The 14,606-nt window shown below is 45.7% G+C and overlaps 1 protein-coding gene across 1 annotated transcript in view; it reads left to right on the forward strand.

Moving 5' to 3' along the window:
* Nucleotides 1-14,606, forward strand: part of LOC129814813 (chromodomain-helicase-DNA-binding protein 6-like) — a 95,066-nt gene that overhangs the window by 70,098 nt on the left and 10,362 nt on the right. Inside the window, 12 exon segments of the mRNA XM_055867853.1 lie at nucleotides 1,860-2,062; nucleotides 3,278-3,477; nucleotides 3,918-4,077; nucleotides 4,444-4,533; nucleotides 4,776-4,879; nucleotides 5,227-5,356; nucleotides 5,636-5,711; nucleotides 5,819-5,873; nucleotides 6,135-6,444; nucleotides 6,902-7,110; nucleotides 8,451-10,445; nucleotides 13,524-13,675. Coding sequence (XP_055723828.1) covers nucleotides 1,860-2,062; nucleotides 3,278-3,477; nucleotides 3,918-4,077; nucleotides 4,444-4,533; nucleotides 4,776-4,879; nucleotides 5,227-5,356; nucleotides 5,636-5,711; nucleotides 5,819-5,873; nucleotides 6,135-6,444; nucleotides 6,902-7,110; nucleotides 8,451-10,445; nucleotides 13,524-13,675 — 3,684 coding nt within the window.

Raw genomic sequence — 14,606 nt, forward strand, 5'->3', positions numbered from 1 at the left:
CGTTTGGAAATTGCTCCCAAGGATGAACCAGAATTGTGGAGGTCTACAATTTTTTTGCTGATGTCTTGGCTGATTTATTTTGATTTTCCCATGATGTCACGCAAAGAGGCACTGAGTTTGAAGGTAGGCCTTGAAATACATCCACAGGTACACCTCCAATTGACTCAAATGATGTTAATTAGGCTATTTAAAAAAAAATATATATATTTCACCTTTATTTAACCAGGTAGGCTAGTTGAGAACAAGTTCTCATTTGCAACTGCGACCTGGCCAAGATAAAGCATAGCAGTGTGAACAGACAACAACACAGAGTTACACATGGAGTAAACAATAAACAAGTCAATAACATGGTAGGAAAAAGATAATCTATATACAATGTGTGCAAAAGGCATGAGGTAGGCAATAAATCGAATAATTACAATTTAGCAGATTAACACTGGAGTGATAAATCATCAGATGATCATGTGCAAGAAGAGATACTGGTGTGCAAAAGAGCAGAAAAGTAAATAAATAAAAGCAGTATGGGGGTGAGGTAGGTAAATTGGGTGGGTAGTTTACAGATGGACTATGTACAGCTGCAGCGATCGGTTAGCTGCTCGGATAGCAGATTTTTAAAGTTGAGGGAGATAAAAGTCTCCAACTTCAGAGATTTTTGCAATTCGTTCCAGTCGCAGGCAGCAGAGAACTGGAAGGAAAGGCGTCCAAATGAGGTTTTGGCTTTAGGGATGATCAGTGAGATACACCTGCTGGAGCGCGTGCTACGGGTGGGTGTAGCCATCGTGACCAGTGAACTGAGATAAGGCGGCACTTTACCTAGCATAGCCTTGTAGATGACCTGGAGCCAGTGGGTCTGACGACGAACATGTAGCGAGGGCCAGCCGACTAGGGCATACAGGTCGCAGTGGTGGGTCGTATAAGGTGCTTTAGTAACAAAACGGATGGCACTGTGATAAACTGCATCCAGTTTGCTAAGTAGAGTATTGGAAGCTATTTTGTAGATGACATCGCCAAAGTCAAGGATCGGTAGGATAGTCAGTTTTACTAGGGTAAGTTTGGCGGCGTGAGTGAAGGAGGCTTTGTTGCGGAATAGAAAGCCGATTCTAGATTTGATTTTGGATTGGAGATGTTTGATATGAGTCTGGAAGGAGAGTTTGCAGTCTAGCCAGACACCTAGGTACTTATAGATGTCCACATATTCTAGGTCGGAACCGTCCAGGGTGGTGATGCTAGTCGGGCAGGGTGCAGGCAGCGAACGGTTGAAAAGCATGCATTTGGTTTTACTAGCATTTAAGAGCAGTTGGAGGCCACGGAAGGAGTGTTGTATGGCATTGAAGCTCATTTGGAGGTTAGAAGCTATCACAAGCTTCTAAAGCCCATGACATCATGTTCTGGAATTTTCCAAGCTGTTTAAAGGCACAGTGAACTTAGTGTATGTAAACTTCTGACCCACTTGAATTATGATACAGTGAATGATAAGTGAAATAATCTGTCTGTAAACAATTGTTGGAAAAATTACTTGTCATCCACAAAGTCGATGTCCTAACCGACTCGCCAAAACTATAGTTTGTTAACAAGAAATTGGTTGAAAAATGAGTTTTAATGACTCCAACCTAAGTGTATGTAATCTTCCGACTTCAACTGTAATTTTTGGGGGCCTGAGTATGTGGTTTTAGCAGTGTTTGTACACTTATCTATAGGCCTACATCTTGACTTTTCTGCGCATGGATTTGTTTGGCATCCGTACACAGTATGTGTGCTGTGCATGGGTTCATATAATGTCTGTATGGCTCGATGAACCGTGTGTCCATAAATCCTTCAATAAAGCCAGAATATGAACTACCACTCCCTCTCCCTCACAGGAGAGCCTGGTGATTGATACGCCTCGTGTGAGGAAGCAGACTCGTCACTACAACTCGTTCGAAGACGACGAGCTGATGGAGTTCTCTGAGCTGGACAGCGACTCAGAAGAGAGGCCCTGTCGCACCCGCCGCTTCAGCGAGAGGAGCAGACGCTACCTCCGTGCCGACTGCTTCCGCGTTGAGAAAAACCTGCTCATATTCGGGTTATTTTATCACATCTAACATTTCCCAGTCACACTTTCATTGTGCCATACTGTAATAATTGTGAAATGTAAGTGCTCTCTCACTGGCTTAAGTACCCTCAAATTGTACCTTAGTAAGCACTCTTACTGGCTACTGCGGAGTTAGTGGGCCAGTGTTTCCCAATCATCTCCTTGAGTAACCCCCAGCCAGTACCATTTATTTGACATATTCCGGGACTAGCACAACTGATTCAATTGGTCAACTAATCACCAAGCCCCTCATTAGTTGAATCAGGTGTGCTAGTTGTGGAATACATCAAATACAGTCCCTGCCAAATATATTGGCACCCCTGCACTTTTTTTTTAAAGGCCCAGTGCAGTCAAAAACGTGTTTTTAAATCTGTTTTTCCAGCTCTTTTATTGTAAGAGCTGTTAGAAAAGACCACCTGAAATTTCAGCCTGTTTTGGTGGGATGAAGTTTTGGCCCATCGAAAAGAGGGTTCCAAACCACTCTGCCAATAACGGGTCGTTTTCAGTTTTCCCCTCCCCACTCAGACCACATCCAGACAGTCTTAGCAAAGTTCTTGCTCGAGAATTGTTTTTGTTTCTTTTAGACCATTTTAATTGAAAATAATCAGTAAGGTACTTAATTGTTACCCAGAAATTATAGGTCTCTGGGTCTCTGTTGAAGGTTGGTCTTCCAGCAGGACGAAACAAACTAAACACACATCAGAAGCACACTTGAATGGTTCAAAAAGAGGCACTGGACCGTTCTTGAGTGTCCAGCGACGAGTCCAGATCTGACTCACATCCATAACCTATGGCAAGAGCTGGTTAGTGGAGGGCACCTCTCAAACATTGACGAATTAGAGCAGTTTTGCTGCTTAAAAGTGGGCCAAAAACGCAGGCTCTGCAGCCAAGTACTAGCTCCGGGGTGCCAGTAATTTTGTCCATTTGTCTTTATTTTCAAAAGTAAAATTGTAAGCAATTTTTTATTTATTTTAAGAAATATGGAATTCTTTAAGAAAAGTGCAAGGGTGCCAATATGTTTGGCTGCAACTGTATGTGGCACTGGCTGGGGGTATTCAAGGAGAGGTGGGGACTCGATGAGAGCCTCATGCAGTAAGCTACATTAGTGTACAGTTTTATTTATTGTATCCCGGTGACTCGGACACTTTTTTGTGGTGTATCTGTGCTCATGACACCCGCTCCATCTCTCTGCGTGTGTCCACACAGCTGGGGTCGCTGGAAGGACATCCTGACCCATGGGCGCTTCAAGTGGCAACTGGGTGAGCGTGACATGGAGGTGCTGTGCCGGGCACTGCTGGTCTACTGCGTGCGTCACTACATGGGCGATGACAAGATCAAGAGCTTTATCTGGGACCTCATCACACCTGCCAAGGATGGCCATAAACAAGACCTGCAGAACCATTCTGGTGAGAGATTCACTTACATCCCCTCCAAACAAGCTGCCATTCACTCATATGGCCGTGTGGAGGAAAGAGGACTGGCAAAATGGCTAGTTTATGTTGACAACACTCAAATTAATAATCAAGGTCTAAAAAGCAACTCGTAGTGCCAGAGTTTCTCATTGTGGTCTATAAAGCAGATTCCTGACTGAATGGCCCCTGAGGGCTTGAATCATTGCTCAGCATCTTGTATCGACTCTATCTATCCCTTAACAATGAAGTGGAGAAAAAAATCAATCTTAGCTTTTGTTAATTTGAGTGCTTTGATGACTCCAAATAACTGTAGCCGTAGCTTCGACTCTAATCCCCAAATATGTGCTTTAATGTGGACTGGTGTGCTACTGACGATTGCTAGATGTAAGATGATTGCTTGGTATTGCTCTCAAACCCTACCTTTCCACAAGCAGGCCTGTCGGCCCCAGTGCCCAGGGGACGCAAGGGTAAGAAGCTAAAGAACCAGCTGAGCGTGCCCGAGATGAAGCATGCAGACTGGCTTGTCAACTGCAACCCAGAGGTAGTGCTACAGGACGACAGCTACAAGAAACACCTCAAGCAGCACTGCAACAAGTGAGTCTTCCATTACTCACGATTCACCTTCAGCTGTAGGTGAACCTCGTCATGTTCTCCTCTGACTAATAGGATTCCTAAGGTTTCTAAATCTACAAAGTCTAGCTTGAAAAGAAACATACACCATCTAGATGGTTTGAAATTATGATTTCAAGTGCTGAGGCCAAGGGAGTTTTATGCTACATTTACTTTTTGTGGCAGATTTATTTTGCATTTGCTCCTTTTTTAAGTTTTATGTTTTAGCTTTGTGTGTTTTCTCTTCCTGAAAAAACTGGTGCAAACTTTGCTCCTGGTAAAACAGTTGCTGTGTCCAATAACAGAACGACGAACGAGTGGTCCATGTGTTGTGTTATGTGTTGTGCCAAGGGTACTTCTGAGGGTGAGGATGCTGTACTACCTCAAGGCGGAGGTCCTGGGAGAAACTGCTGCTCAGTTCCTGGAGGGCATCAATGCCAGGTACAGAGTGGGCACCATGAGGGCACCCATTAATCATGCCACTTACTATATACACTGATGAACTTGTTGATACATGAAGGGCTAGTTCCTTGAACACAGATCATGCCTATTCCTGTACTCAAAAGCACTTTCATTGCAGATTCTCCATTGAGCATGCTTTTTAATCCAGAAGTAGGACAATCTTGTCCGGGAAACCAGCCCAAAGTAAATGGCTGATTTGTTTGTGTGTGTAATCTGTGCAGTAAACTGGAGGTGGCACTGCCTGATATTGACTACATCGAGATCCCAGCAGGCTGGTGGGATGCAGAGGCGGATAAGTCTCTCCTCTTAGGAGTGCACAAACACGGTAATCCTTTAGTCTCGGGTCTCCTTCTTATCAAGGCCCTAATTTGATCAATTTCAAAGGATCTTACATCAACCTTGGTCCGAGAGAATTTCAGGGTGTGCAAGTTTGGTTCCAGCACTAAAACACCTGAATCAACTAGTCCAAGTCCTGATCAGTCGATTGGCTGAGTCAGGTTTTAAGCCTGTAGCTCGCTCTGTAAATCTTGGATTAGGATTGGTAATTACTGGCCTACCGTATATCAGTTATTGGTCATTGATTTAATTGATCATACATTTAAAATTGATAGTACATTTCAGTCTAAAGCCACTTCCATCATCACCATCTGCGCTCTTGCTGTGTGTCCTCAGGCTATGAGCGATACAATGCCATGCGGGCCGACTCAGAGCTATGCTTCTTGGAGCGGGTGGGCATGCCTGACGTCACGGTGCTCTCAGCCGAGCAGAGTGGAGGAGAGGTGGTGGCTGACCTCACTGACAGGCAAGAAACCGCCCCCGCCTTACCGTAGGGCACAAGTCTCATTTTAAAGGATTGACCCCAAAATAACAGCATACAGTAATATCCACAGTACCAAATCTCAGGTGCTGTGTACAAATGTGAATGTCAATCAATGCCTTTAAGCCCCAAAATTGAATGTATCTGCAATACCTCGATCTAGTTCCCCTAAATATATGAATAAATCCTGGGTGGTCATGCTGAGTCTGGTGATGGAGAAAGTGATTTAACTTTGTGGTCTTTATCTTGATTGTTAATGTTTAGTGGTTGCAAAAGTGATGATGTGAAAGACGATCCTGAATGCGATCTGGAGGAGGGAGGAGTGGAAAAGGTTGATAAGGTATGGACTCTCGAGTGACTCGGCTAAATGAAAATGGGATTCAATTATTTAATATCTTTAAAGGCCGAGTTGTTGTGATGTTGTATCGTCTATTTTTGCTCCAAAAGGATGAAACCAGCTCCAGTAATGATGCAATGGACAAGCATGACAGTGTTGGTCAAGGTGAGTGTTCATCTACCTTTCGACTTTCCTTTTTGCATAAAACCACCTTACAAACTGGAGAAATCTGTGAGTGCATATAGATTATAGTGGTTTTGCCAACTCCAAGTTCCACCTAGTTCATTTTCTGCAAGTGTTCTTGTGGGTTATTCTACGAGGTAGGTAATATCATTTTGTCCAAAATATATTTTTCACATAATTGTAAGAATTTGTCATAAAAAGCATATGATTAACAAGCATAGATCTGATGCTGTTACTTTGCAGACACACTCTCAGTGGAGATGGTCCAGGAGAGCTTTGGCCAGGAGGGCATGGAGCTAAAGGGTCGCCCTCTGTGGCCGGCCGGCCCTGCCCTTACGGCCAGGCTACGTCGCCTCATCACGGCCTACCAGCGCTTCATGCGGCGCGAGCCGCTGCGCCACGACTTCCTGCTACCTGAAGGGCTGGGGGCAGGCCCGGGGACAATGTCCTGGCAGCTGGGAGAGGAGATTAGGCGTTGCACGGTGGCCGCCGCCGAACCTGACCCTCTCTTCCTGGAGTGGCAGAGAAGGTGGGTGATGATGTCAGAGCAAAGGTGGGTGATGTCATTGATCCCCTACGTTATGTGCTGCTCTGTCCTTTTCCCTTTCGGTTCCTAGCTCCTTACACCCCTCTATGTTTACCGATATGTAAGGCATGGTTATATCAATACGAGGATGTCTCCTGCTAGCTCTACAATAAGCTAGGTGGAACTATCACTATTTACCTTTCACAAAACATATCCTTCAAGATCTGTGAACACTTGCTAGGCTAGAGGAAGAATTGGACTGGTTCATTATCTATGCCCCTAAAATATGGTGCATGTCAAAGACCTAATGTAAAATTATTTGGATTAAGACATTTGACTTCAATGGGGAAATGTCTTACTGGAACCAGACTGCTTTTGTGTATGATACCCACAACTGACTTGTGGCTTCCGTGTACTGCAGTCACATGTCAGTGCATGTTCCCCTGATCAAAGGTTAATGGTAGGCCTGTGTTTTTGTGAGCAGGTGGACACGGCGTGAGCAAGCAGATTTCTACCGCACCGTGTCGTCGTTCGGTGTGGTGTACGACCTGGAGAAGAAAACATTCGACTGGAGTCCTTTCCGCTCCTTTGCCCGGTTGGAGAGGAAGACCGACGAGAGCCTGGAGAGATACTTCAGTAGCTTTGTGTCCATGTGCCGCAGCGCCTGCAGATTGCCCCCCAGGAAGGACGAAGGTAACGACTCAATTGGAGGTAAAGCAAGAGAGCTTGCCCTTAAAGGTGCAATAAGAAGGGAATAACCGGAAATCAGGTATCCTCCAACCAGGATTTCTGGATAACCTCAGAGTTTTTGGAAAGTACCAGAATTTGTCACCCTAGGGACTGCCGTAATGTACACTGAACAAAAATATAAACGCAACATGTAAAGTGCTGGTCCAACATTTTAAAGTGCTGAGGAGTATTTCTGTTTGTAATAAAGGTATTTTGTGGGGTAAAACTCAATTCTGATTGGCTGGGACTGGTTCCCCAGTGGGTGGGCCTTTCTCCCAAGTGGATGATCACATATTATAAACAAATAATCTGAACTAAAAACTCCACACTTTAAAATTTCTGTGCGTCCTTGACAATCGCTAATCAATATCCAGAAACTACACACATTCTCTCTTTTGTGGCATCAATGTGAGGGTTTATGTTGTTGCAGTAGTCTAGTGTGTGGTGTGGGGATAAGGACAAGTGTACCTGGTTTGAGTTGGGTTCGCACTGCACAAAAAATGAAGCAAACTGAAAATTGGCTTTTTTAGACCTTTTTATTGAACTAGGCAAGCCAGTTAAGAACAAATGCTTATTTTACAATGACTGCCTATCCTGCCAAACCCAAACCGGACGACGCAGGGCTAATTGTGCACCGCCCTATGGGACTCCCAATCACGGCCGGTAGTGATACAGCCTGGAATCGAACCAGGGTCTGTAGTGACCCCTCTAGCACTGAGATGCAATGCCTTAGACCACTGCACCACTCGGGCTGAAAGGGACCAATTTTCACGCTAATTGATCATCCCAAATCTAGCATGGAATCATTGGATTTGTAGTGCTATGCTGACGTTGCCTCCCTTTCGTGGCACGTGTTTCTTGGCAACCACCCTGCACTTGCCACTTGCTCACTCTTTGACTAAAGCCAGCGAGAAACTTGCTTGTGTACTTTTGTGCTATGAAACTAAATGAATACTGCACTCTGAACCACAAAACGTATTTGCTATATTCAAGATAGTGTAGTTAGACAAAGCAAGGAAAGTATTTACGTGATGTAATTTTATTGGGATTTGCAGCTGTTGTTGGTTAGTAATGCGTCCTGCAACCTTCTAAAAACGACTTACTCAACCTTTAACAATAGTCTCAGCCAAAGGAATGTGTCTTAAAGGGATAGTTCACTATTTAGCTTATTTTAGCTGTGCTTTGAAAAGCATGGTGATAGATTTGACATGATTAGTATTATTTATACTGTAGTAGTGACATTGCAATGGTGTGGTTTTAATTATACAGTTTATACGAAAGTAAGCCCTCCTTCTGTCTGTCAGGGCCTCTGGACCACAACCTGTTTGTGGAGCCCATCACAGAGGAGCGAGCAGCACGCACCCTCTACCGCATCGAGCTGCTGCGCAAGGTCAGGGAGCAGGTGCTGCGCCACCCACTGCTGGGCTCGCGACTGCAGCTGTGTCGGCCTAGCCTCTACCTGCCTGTGTGGTGGGAGTGTGGCAAGCATGACCGCGACCTCCTGATTGGAGCAGCCCGCCACGGCCTCAGCCGCACTGACTACTACATCCTCAATGACCCGCAGCTATCTTTCCTGGATGCCCATCGCAACTACGTCCAGAAGGAGAATCACCAGGGCTACCAACCCAGTGTGCACCACGCAGGCATGGCCCCCTCACCGCACCACCACCCCTGCTGCATCTATGAGACGGGCCTCGGCCAATGCCACTCTCCCCAGCCGCCGGAGTACGGTCACCCAGCCATCCCCTCCTCGTCGATCCACTTCCATTCTCACCCGAACGTCCACGGTCACCCGCCAGAGATAGTGGGCACGGGCCCTGGTGGCAGCCTAGGTATGGTGTCTGGGCCAAGGGAGGGCTTCCTGGTTTGCCCCCCTCTGGATGAGTCATTGGAACTGGCATCACTGCAGCATGAGGGCCTGGCCTCAGATTCCCTCCATGGCAAGTCTGCCAAGGAGGCCTTCAACGGGTTCCCCTTCAACTCAGCGCAGGGCGGCCAGAGCATGCTCAACTCGTATGGTGTGCAGGCGGAGCTGACCAGCGAGCAGTCGGCTGACATGGACCCAATCATCTCAGGCAAGCTTCGCAGCGACGTGCTGGTGGGCTCCTCGGAAGAGAATGGCCTTATGGCTCCCTTGCTGGAGCTGGAACAGGAGCTGCAGGCGCCCTGGGAGAGCACGGACCACACAGGCACAGCAGACGTCGTGGGCATGTTCAACGAGGCCGACCCCATCCTGGGGGCACCAGCCCTTGATACAGAGTTCCTGGACACAGAGGAGCAGCCGGGAGACGGGGGAAGGGAGGACGGAGCAGGGGGAGTGCTTGACGACTGCCTAGGTATACCCTCAGCCCGGAGCGGCCCAGGGGAGCCGCTGCCCTCCAGTTTCATGCTGTTCAAGAACATTGACGTGAGCGAGGAGGAGCCTGCTGCAGAGCACACAAACCTCTCCGCCAGCCCGCTTCCTTCTTACATCCCCCCTCCGCACCTGTCGCTGTCCCATATGACCTTGCACCCCCACCACCACAATGGTGATGTCGAGCAGCCAGAGAAGTTGAGTGACTCGGACACTGTCGCCCACATGCCCAGCCCCGACGAGAGGGAGGCAGAGAGGGATGTGTCCTTTCAATTTGACAAGGAGATGTCTGTGGACAGTCCAAGTCTGGTGGGGCTGGAGCAGGGCCTGGACCCCTCATGTATACCATGCGAGGACACTCTCCAAGAGGAGCCCTGCTATGGGATGGGAATGGGCTCTCCAGTGGAGTCATGTCAGGTGGCTCTAGAGAGGCCAGGAGAAGAGACTTTAGAAAGGGACACGCCCTTAGGGCCAGTTGAGGGGCTTCTAGAGGGACAGGTAGAAGAACCCTTGGAGATATCGCCCATGGATTCCCAGGAGGAGGAATCAGTGGATGGGCCTCTGGAAGACTTCGGTAAAGACAAAGCACCAGAAGGACAATTCACAGGGCCGTTGGAGCAGTACGACGTAGAACCAGAAGCTGACTTCGAGGGGCCTGCCGAAGCAGAGAGCACTTTAAGCGAATACACACTCCCCACTGTTGACGCTACAGACACTCTGCCCCCATCCTCCTCAGTCCCCAGGCCCCAGCCTGAGCCACCACTGTCCCCACGTGTGGTGGGAGTGACACAGATCAAACTTGAGTTCCCTCTGGACCCAGAGAGCTCTGAGAGCAAGTCAGACATACTGGAGCCTGACAGCACTGTCCTCACGCCCAAACTGGAGCAGACAGAGGTGCTGCTGGACGTGAAGGACAAGATCAAGGAGGAGAGGCCCCAAACTCCAGGTAATGAAGGTAGTTTTACATGCATCCAAAATAGTAATATGACCTGGACAAAAGTAAGGTTCTGTGTGTGTGTACGCGCACAGTACCAGTCAAAGGTTTGGACACACCTACTCATTCAAGGGTTTTTCTTTCTTTTTTTTACTATTTTCTACATTGTAGAATAGTGTTGAAGACATCAAAACTATGAAATAACACATATGGAATCTTATAGTAACCAAAAAAGTGTTAAACAAATCAAATATTTTTTCATTCTTCAAAGTAGCTACCCTTTGCCTTGATGACAGCTTTGCACACACTTGGCATTCTCTCAACCAGCTTCACCTGGAATACTTTTCCAACAGTCTTGAAGGAGTTCCCACATATGCTGTGTATTTGTTGGCTGCTTTTCCTTCACTCTGTGGTCCAACTCATCCCAAACCATCTATTGGTTTGAGGTCGGGTGATTGTGGAGGCCAGTTCATCTGATGCAGCACTTCTTTACTCTCCTTCTTGGTCAGAAATGCCTTACACAGCCTGGAGGTATGTAAGGCAAACCAGATGGGATGGCGTATCGCTGTGGTAGCCATGATGGTTAATCTCTCTAGGGTACGTGCGACGTTAGCGTCCCAACTCTTCAACAGCCAGTGAAAGTGCAGGGCGCCAAATTCAAAACAACAAATCTCATAATTAAAATTCCTCAAACATACATGTATTTTACACCATTTTAAAGATACACTTGTTGTAAATCCAGCCACAGTGTCCGATTTCAAAAAGGCTTTATGACAAAAGCAAACCAAACGATTATGTTAGGTGAGTGCCTATTCACAGAATAACACAGCCATTTTTCCAGCCAAAGAGAGGATTCACAAAAAGTAGAAATATAGATAAAATTAATCACTAACCTTTGATGGTCTTCATCAGATGACACTCATAGGACTTCATGTTACACGATACATGTATGTTTTGTTCGGTAAAGTTCATATTTATATCCAAAAATCTGAGTTTACATTGGCGCCTTATGTTCAGAAGTCACAAAACATCCTTTGATTTTGCAGAGAACCACATCAATTTACAGGAATACTCATAATAAACATTGCTAAAAGATACAACTGTTATGCATTGAATTTTAGATGCACTTCTCCTTAATGCAACCGCTGTGTCAGAATTCAAAAAAGCTTTACGGAAAAAGCAAACCATGCAATAATCTGAGTCGGTGCTCAGAGCCCAATCAAGACACAAATATAGCCGCCATTTTATGCAGTCAACAGAAGTCAGAAGTAACAATATAAACATTCACTTACCTTTGATGATCTTCATCAGAATGCACTCCCAGGAATCCCAGTTCCACAATAAATGTTTTTTTTGTTCGATAATGTCCATTTATGTCCAAATTCCTCCTTGTTGTTCTAGCGTTCAGTACACTTTCCAAACTCACGACGCGCGGGCAGGTCCAGCAAAAAGTACGGACAAAAAGTAAAAAAAAAGTAATATTACAGTCCGTACAAACATGACAAACGAAGTATTGAATCAATCTTTAGGATTTTTTTAACATAATTCTTCAATAATGTTCCAACTGAAGTATTCCTGTGTCTTCAGAATTGCGATGGAACAGAACTCGCTCTCACGTGAACGCGCATGGTCACTTCATGGCAGACCTGACTCATTCCTTTTTCCTTCGGCCACACTAAACAGTAGAGGCATCAGACAAGGTTCTAACGACTGTTGACATCTAGTGGAAGCCTTAGGAAGTGCAACATTACCAATATCCCACTGTATCTTCAATAGGAGCTGAGTTGAAAATCAACCAACCTCAGATTTCCCACTTCCTGGTTGGATTTTTTCTCAAGTTTTTGCCTGCCTGATGAGTTCTGTTATACTCACACATCACTCAAACAGTTTTAGAAACTTCAGAGTGTTTACTATCCAAATATACTAATAATATGCATATTCTAGCTTTTATGGCTTTGTAGCAGGCCGTTTACTCTGGGCATGCTTTTCATCCGGATGTGAAAATACTGCCCCCTACCCCAAAGAAGTTAAGTGTGCCTTGAATTCTAAAAAAATCACTGAGTGTCACCAGCAAAGCACCATCACACTACCACCTCCATGCTTCACGGTGGGAACCACATGTGCGTCTCACAAAGACATTGCGGTTGGAACCAAAAATATCAAATTTGGACTCATCATACCAAAGGACAGATTTCCACTTGTCTAATGTCCTTTGCTTGTGTATCTTGGCCGAAACAAGTCTCTTCTTATTGGTGTCGTTTAGTAAGGGATTTCTTTGCAGCAAATCGACCATGAAGGCCTAATTGGGCTGCAATCTGAGGTGCTGTTATTCTAATGAACATGTGGCGGTCCTCATGAGAGCCAGTTTCATCATAGCGCTTTTTGGTTTTTGGGAATGTACTTGAAGAAACTTAAAGTTCTTGAAATTTTCCGCATTGACTGACCTTCATGTCTTAAAGTAATGATGGACTGTTTCTCTTTGCTTATTTGAGCTGTTCTTGCCAAAATATGGACTTAGTCTTTAACCAAATCGGGTTATCTTCTGTATACCACCCCTACCTTGTCACAACACAAATGATGCTCAAACACATTAAGAAGGAAAGAAATTCCACAAATGTAACTTTTAACAAGGTGTTAATTGAAATGCATTCCAGGTGACTACCTCGTGAAGCTGGTTGAGAGAATGCAAAGCTGTCATCAAGGCAAAGGGTCACTGCTTTGAAGAATCTCAAATATATTTTTATTTGTTTAACTTTTTTTGGTTAGTACATGATTCCATATGTGTTATTTCATAGTTGATGTCTGCAATGTAGAAAATAGTAAAAAATAAAGAAAACCCCTGGAATGAGTAGGTGTGGCCAGACTTTTGACTGGTACTGTATGTATATGGGAAAAACTCTAGGTAACCTACAGCTAGACAGCTGTTAAGATGGACTCATATAACAGAAAAACAGAAGAAAAAAAATGCTGTGGCTTTTGGTTTTAGCGGGCTTCAAACATGTAGCATTGAATATGACCTTTCTACCACCTTCTCCAGATGCCCTGTAGTTGATCTTGTGTTGTGCACTGAATCACTGTCTCTCTCCACAGCCTCTCTAGTGGACAGCTATGTGGAGGTGGCACAGTTTGCAGTCCCCATGTCCATGTGTGAGATGCCTGACAGTCTGCAGGACGTGCGGGAGCCCACCATCGCCCAGCTGCTGCAGGAAAAAGCCCTCTACTCCTTCTCCGAGTGGCCAAAGGTATGGTACATGGGGAGTTGACCTGCCAACTGCCTTGAAAAGTTTCCATTTCATGTTAGCCCAGGGGAATTGGTTGACACTATCCGATTAGGGTATAACAATTTCTCTCCCAAAATCTAATTTTCAAGGTTATTTCCATAACCTTATGTTTAATTAAGACCAAAAACTGACACCCATTCAATTTCGTAGATTTGGCTATTTCGGCCACACCGTTGCTGACAAGTGTGTAAAATCGAGCACACACCCACACAATCTCCATTGACAAACATTGGCAGTAGAGTGGCCTTACAGAAGAATGGCACAGCCATCGGAAGCCACCTTTCCAACAAGTCAGTTCGTCAAATTTCTTCCCTGCTAGAGCCACACAAGCTCACAGAACCGGACCGCCGAGTGCTGAAGTGCGTAGCGTGTAAAAATTGTCTGTCCTGGGTTGCAACACTCACTACCGAGTTCCTAACTGCCTCTGGAAGCAACATCAGCACAAGAATTGTTCGTCGGGTGCTTCATGAAATGGGTTTCCATGGCCGAGCGCAATTCCATGCGTCAGCTGGAGTGGTGTAAAGCTCGCCGCCGTTAGACTCTGGAGCAGTGGAAAAGCATTCTCTGGAGTGATGACTCACACTTCACCATCTGACAGTTTGATCTGGGTTTGGTGGATGCCTGGAGAACGCAACCTGCCCAAATGTATAGTGCCAACTGTAAAGTTTGATGGATGAAGAATTATGGTCTGGGGCTTTTATTCATGGTTTGGGCTAGGCCCCTTCGTTCCAGTGGAGGGAAATCTTAACGCTACAGCATACAATGACATTCTAGACAATTCTGTGCATCCAGCTTTGTGGCAACAGTTTAGGGAAGGCCCTTTCCTGTTTCAGCATGACAATGCCCCCGTGCCCAAACCAAGGTCCATACATAAATGGTTTGTCGAGATCGG

Source organism: Salvelinus fontinalis, chromosome 18, assembly GCF_029448725.1.
Source record: "Salvelinus fontinalis isolate EN_2023a chromosome 18, ASM2944872v1, whole genome shotgun sequence".
Classification (NCBI taxonomy): domain Eukaryota; kingdom Metazoa; phylum Chordata; class Actinopteri; order Salmoniformes; family Salmonidae; genus Salvelinus; species Salvelinus fontinalis.